The 6448-nt window shown below is 43.7% G+C and overlaps 1 protein-coding gene across 1 annotated transcript; it reads right to left on the bottom strand.

The window, feature by feature from the left end:
- Positions 1–362: 362 nt before the first annotated feature.
- On the bottom strand, positions 363–2696 carry LOC131292938 (uncharacterized; the record flags this gene model as incomplete). The annotated part of the gene is made up of 1 exon (XM_058321035.1): positions 363–2696. A coding segment is annotated over exon 1 (2334 nt), but the record flags the coding sequence as incomplete, so codon positions are not given.
- Positions 2697–6448: the final 3752 nt, after the last annotated feature.

The following is a 6448-nucleotide window of genomic DNA, read 5'->3' as shown; positions in this document are numbered from 1 at the left end:
CATAGCTTCGCTGAACCATCAGGAAACAGGAACGCACCTGAGAGAACGTCGTCCATGTATGTCTCTTCCTTTATTATGCGGGATGCAATCGGAAAGGCATCCCCGTCCTCCTCGACCAATTGGAGCAAACATTTGGTGGCAAGAAATGGTGCTGATGCTGTACCGTAGGTAACTGTACACAACTCGAAGACTCGTAGTGGCTCGGAAGGGTGTGGTCTCCAAAAAATCCGCAGGAAACGTTGATCTTCTTTAGCGTGGAGAATCTGACGATACATTTTGGCGATGTCTCCCGAAAAGGCTACTTTGTACATTCGAAATCTCAGAACAATGGAGTAGAGATCGTTCTGTACAACTGGTCCTACATGCAGCACGTCGTTGAGCGATAACTCGGCTGGAGATGCCTTTGCACTGGCGTCAAACACGACTCGGCATTTCGTGCTCGAACTAGATGGCCGCAAAACCGCATGGTGTGGCAGATAGTAGGATAGCTGGTTGGGTACATCGTCGGATTCACGGATTTGTCGGCAGTGCCCTAGAGTTTCGTACTCTCGGATGAACTCCACATACTGTTGTTGTAGCTCTGGGTTGCGAAGCAGTCGGTTCTCTAACATCATAAATTGTTTGAGGGCTACCGTGCGACCATTGTTCAACAGAGTTTGTTGTTTGTTAAACGGTAGTCGCACAATGAACCTTCCAGATTCATCCCTTTGAGATGTAGGTAGAAAATGGTTCTCGCACTCCAGTTCTTCGATGGATCGTTCCAGGACGTCTGGAACCTCTTCAGTTTGGCCAACCTGCTGGATCATTGTTTCGATGTCGACCAAAGCGTGGTGGGAATACATAGCTGGGATGGTAATCTGCTGCTCTGCTATGGCTCCGGTCACAATCCAACCAAACTGGCTATGTTGCAGACGAGGTAGATTATCAGCAAGATCGAGTTGGCTTGGCTTGAGTATATCGAAAAATAACTCAGCCCCGATAAGTAAATCCACTTTGTCTGGCGTGTAGAAGGTTGGATCAGCAAAGATTATTCCCTCCGGAATGTCCCAGTTGTCGATGTTGATGTTGCAGGATGGGATTGTGCCGGTTATTTTTGGAGTTACCAAGCATTCCAAGCTTGTTTGGTAACTGTTCACTCGGGATTGTATGGTAACGGTTAACTTGTCGCGAGCGAGCGTGCGCAACGCGTTGATTCCCACGATCGGAACGTTTGCCGGTCTCTTGGGCAGTCCTAGACGGTTGGCCATTTCCTCAGCAAGGAAATTGACCTGAGAACCGCTGTCTAGGAGGACGCGGCAGCGATGTGGCTGGTTCTTGGCGTCCAGTACGTTGACCACGGCCGTCAACAGCAGGACGTTCTTACTGGGTTTGATGGTTTGCGATGCACATGCTGTCGAAAGTTGTTCCCGTACCACTGGTCCGCCGTACTCTGCCGCTGTCGATGGAGGATGCACACTTGGGTTCGGAGGTTGAGGTTTTACTTCTGCTGTCATGGAAATAGTTGGCTGGCCGGTGGGTGCTACGTCCTCGTGCAGGAGCGTATGATGGCGACGCTGGCACTTGTAGCACTTTCTCTTGGAGGGACATTCCCGTAACTGATGTCCCTTCCGCAGGCAGTTGAAGCATAGTCCTGCCTTTTGTGCGGTGTTACTTCTTTCCCGTGGTGTCCCTTTCAGCAGTTCTGGGCAATTTATATTAGGATGGTCCTTACCACAGATTTCGCACTGAATAACCGCTGCTGTATAGCTCTTCTGGGCTGGATGTCTCGGAGAAAGCGGATGGTTGCCCTTTAGTTTGACCACAGGAGCTGATGATGACGCTGCTGCGCAATTTTCCAAAATCTGGCATCGGGATTTTAGAAATGCCATCGTCTGCTCGTAACGGGGCAGCTCACCTTTCCGCTGCGTCCCTTCCCAGGCTTTTCGGGTTGATTTGTCTAAAGCCGAAACCAACAGATGGACCACCATTGGTTCCGACACTCCTTCCAGGTTTTGTTTTAGGAACCTGAGACTTTCCACATGTCGGGAAGTCTCTTGGACTAGAGCTCTTAGCTCGTGGAAGTTTTCTGACGTCATCCTTTTGAGGTTCAGCAATCCGTGGATGTGGCTGTCCACTATGGCTCGATGATTGCCGAAGCGCTCCGTCAGAATCTCCCAGGCTTGCTTGTAATTGCCAGCGTTGAGGATGCTGACATCAATTGCACCTGCAGCCTCGCCGACCAATGCCTTTTCAAGGTGATACAGCTTCATAGTATCACTGTCGCCGGCATTGGCCATCAGGTCCTCGAAGATGGCCTTAAACTTGGGCCATGCAGCGTAAGTGCCGTCGAAAGTCGGGATCGGTGCCTTGAGCGGTTGCTGCTGGATGACAACTTGAGCCGCGGCAGGCTTGTTGTTCGTTGTCTTCGATTCCGCGGCTAGCAGCAACTCCTCGATTCTATTGGACGCCTCGTAGAATACTTCTTCGAACTCGTCGTAGACGCCGTCCTGCTCTGCCATTGCGCTGTCTGGAATTAGGCCTACGATGGTGGTGTGTATGGCACTAAATTCCGCGTACACAGTCGCAACGTTTTTGGCGAGCACCTTCAGCTGGGAAACGGTTGGCTCTTTCGTTTCCTGCAGCGTCTGCTCGATTCGAAGTAATTTGGAGTGGATCTGCGCTCGTTGGCGGACTGCCGTCTTCAGCGCCTTTTCCATCTTCTCGCTGTCCTGGGGTTCACTTGTTGATGTACTGGCTGTCGGCTCACTCGACTCACTCGGCGTCTTCGTTGGGGAATCCGCTTGCTTGGATGGGGTGTGCCTAACTCGTGGCATCGGGTTGTCTTTTCACTTTTCACTAGCACAATGGATCCGGTTCGAAGGACCATATGTTCGGTGTGCGGCCGAACGAACTTACACACAGACTTGCACCGACCTTCCTCGTGGCGTGAGGAAGGATCCAGGGAGTGACTTCAGCGGATGGAAGCCACCACTGCCTGGACGGAAAAGAGCTCGGAAGTAACCTCCGCGGATTAAGGTTACTCGCTCTGGAAATAAAAGCAAAGTCGATGGGCAGGCCAACAGACTAATACTCTTCCTTTCCAACTTATGGAGACTTAGACGGCAAAAAGGTGTCCAAATAGAACTACCGTGGGTCGGATTCCGTTTCGGATCTAATTGCCTTGATAAATAATGCCTACGCTTCTTTATTCCAAGTTCTCCATATATTTCAACAGTTTCGTAACCTCAAGGCATCCCACGATACAATGCTATAATAGTGATACCTAAATACTAACTACTGCTGTGTATACTAGTTCTATACAATGCTGGGCTAGCGATGAACAGTTCTCATCGCTGTAATTTGGTTACTGATCGTTTCGCGTTTTACAGTTCTATTCTGTACTCTGTTCTACAGGTTTGGTTCTGAACTATATTGCCTACCTTTAGGCGTTCCGTAACTTCCGATCTAGACGGAACAGTGCTACGGAGCACCTTTGAAGATGTTTGGATGTTGTTCAAATTACGTAAAAAGTGCTACGGAGCACCTTTGAAGATGTTTGGATGTTGTTGAAATTAAGTAAAAAGTGCTACGGAGCACCTTTAAAGATGTTTGGATGTTGTTGAAATTAAGTAAAAAGTGCTACGGAGCACCTTTGAAGATGTTTGGATGTTGTTGAAATTACGTAAAAAGTGCTACGGAGCACCTTTGAAGATGTTTGGATGTTGTTGAAATTACGTAAAAAGTGCTACGGAGCACCTTTAAAGATGTTTGGATGTTGTTCAAATTACGTAAAAAGTGCTACGGAGCACCTTTGAAGATGTTTGGATGTTGTTCAAATTACGTAAAAAGTGCTACGGAGCACCTTTGAAGATGTTTGGATGTTGTTCAAATTACGTAAAAAGTGCTACGGAGCACCTTTGAAGATGTTTGGATGTTGTTGAAATTAAGTAAAAAGTGCTACGGAGCACCTTTAAAGATGTTTGGATGTTGTTGAAATTAAGTAAAAAGTGCTACGGAGCACCTTTGAAGATGTTTGGATGTTGTTGAAATTACGTAAAAAGTGCTACGGAGCACCTTTGAAGATGTTTGGATGTTGTTGAAATTAAGTAAAAAGTGCTACGGAGCACCTTTAAAGATGTTTGGATGTTGTTGAAATTACGTAAAAAGTGTAACGGAGCACCTTTAAAGATGTTTGGATGTTGTTCAAATTACGTAAAAAGTGTTACGGAGCACCTTTGAAGATGTTTGGATGTTGTTGAAATTACGTAAAAAGTGCTACGGAGCACCTTTAAAGATGTTTGGATCTTGTTGAAATTACGTAAAAAGTGCTACGGAGCACCTTTGAAGATGTTTGGATGTTGTTGAAATTACGTAAAAAGTGCTACGGAGCACCTTTAAAGATGTTTGGATGTTGTTGAAATTAAGTAAAAAGTGCTACGGAGCACCTTTGAAGATGTTTGGATGTTGTTGAAATTACGTAAAAAGTGCTACGGAGCACCTTTAAAGATGTTTGGATCTTGTTGAAATTACGTAAAAAGTGCTACGGAGCACCTTTGAAGATGTTTGGATGTTGTTGAAATTACGTAAAAAGTGCTACGGAGCACCTTTAAAGATGTTTGGATGTTGTTGAAATTAAGTAAAAAGTGCTACGGAGCACCTTTGAAGATGTTTGGATGTTGTTCAAATTACGTAAAAAGTGCTACGGAGCACCTTTGAAGATGTTTGGATGTTGTTGAAATTACGTAAAAAGTGCTACGGAGCACCTTTAAAGATGTTTGGATCTTGTTGAAATTACGTAAAAAGTGCTACGGAGCACCTTTGAAGATGTTTGGATGTTGTTGAAATTACGTAAAAAGTGCTACGGAGCACCTTTAAAGATGTTTGGATGTTGTTCAAATTAAGTAAAAAGTGCTACGGAGCACCTTTGAAGATGTTTGGATGTTGTTGAAATTACGTAAAAAGTGCTACGGAGCACCTTTAAAGATGTTTGGATCTTGTTGAAATTACGTAAAAAGTGCTACGGAGCACCTTTGAAGATGTTTGGATGTTGTTGAAATTACGTAAAAAGTGCTACGGAGCACCTTTAAAGATGTTTGGATGTTGTTGAAATTAAGTAAAAAGTGCTACGGAGCACCTTTGAAGATGTTTGGATGTTGTTGAAATTACGTAAAAAGTGCTACGGAGCACCTTTAAAGATGTTTGGATGTTGTTCAAATTACGTAAAAAGTGCTACGGAGCACCTTTGAAGATGTTTGGATGTTGTTGAAATTACGTAAAAAGTGCTACGGAGCACCTTTAAAGATGTTTGGATCTTGTTGAAATTACGTAAAAAGTGCTACGGAGCACCTTTGAAGATGTTTGGATGTTGTTCAAATTACGTAAAAAGTGTTACGGAGCACCTTTGAAGATGTTTGGATGTTGTTCAAATTACGTAAAAAGTGCTACGGAGTACCTTTGAAGATGTTTGGATGTTGTTCAAATTACGTAAAAAGTGCTACGGAGCACCTTTAAAGATGTTTGGATGTTGTTGAAATTACGTAAAAAGTGCTACGGAGCACCTTTAAAGATGTTTGGATGTTGTTCAAATTACGTAAAAAGTGCTACGGAGCACCTTTAAAGATGTTTGGATGTTGTTGAAATTACGTAAAAAGTGTAACGGAGCACCTTTAAAGATGTTTGGATGTTGTTCAAATTACGTAAAAAGTGTTACGGAGCACCTTTGAAGATGTTTGGATGTTGTTGAAATTACGTAAAAAGTGCTACGGAGCACCTTTGAAGATGTTTGGATGTTGTTCAAATTACGTAAAAAGTGCTACGGAGTACCTTTGAAGATGTTTGGATGTTGTTCAAATTACGTAAAAAGTGCTACGGAGCACCTTTAAAGATGTTTGGATGTTGTTGAAATTACGTAAAAAGTGCTACGGAGCACCTTTAAAGATGTTTGGATGTTGTTCAAATTACGTAAAAAGTGCTACGGAGCACCTTTGAAGATGTTTGGATGTTGTTCAAATTACGTAAAAAGTGCTACGGAGCACCTTTGAAGATGTTTGGATGTTGTTCAAATTACGTAAAAAGTGCTACGGAGCACCTTTGAAGATGTTTGGATGTTGTTGAAATTAAGTAAAAAGTGCTACGGAGCACCTTTAAAGATGTTTGGATGTTGTTGAAATTAAGTAAAAAGTGCTACGGAGCACCTTTGAAGATGTTTGGATGTTGTTGAAATTACGTAAAAAGTGCTACGGAGCACCTTTGAAGATGTTTGGATGTTGTTGAAATTAAGTAAAAAGTGCTACGGAGCACCTTTAAAGATGTTTGGATGTTGTTGAAATTACGTAAAAAGTGTAACGGAGCACCTTTAAAGATGTTTGGATGTTGTTCAAATTACGTAAAAAGTGTTACGGAGCACCTTTGAAGATGTTTGGATGTTGTTGAAATTACGTAAAAAGTGCTACGGAGCACCTTTAAAGAT

This window comes from Anopheles ziemanni, unplaced genomic scaffold (assembly GCF_943734765.1).
Source record: "Anopheles ziemanni unplaced genomic scaffold, idAnoZiCoDA_A2_x.2 scaffold_419_ctg1, whole genome shotgun sequence".
Taxonomy (NCBI): domain Eukaryota; kingdom Metazoa; phylum Arthropoda; class Insecta; order Diptera; family Culicidae; genus Anopheles; species Anopheles ziemanni.
This window is presented reverse-complemented; position numbering and strand designations above follow the sequence as displayed.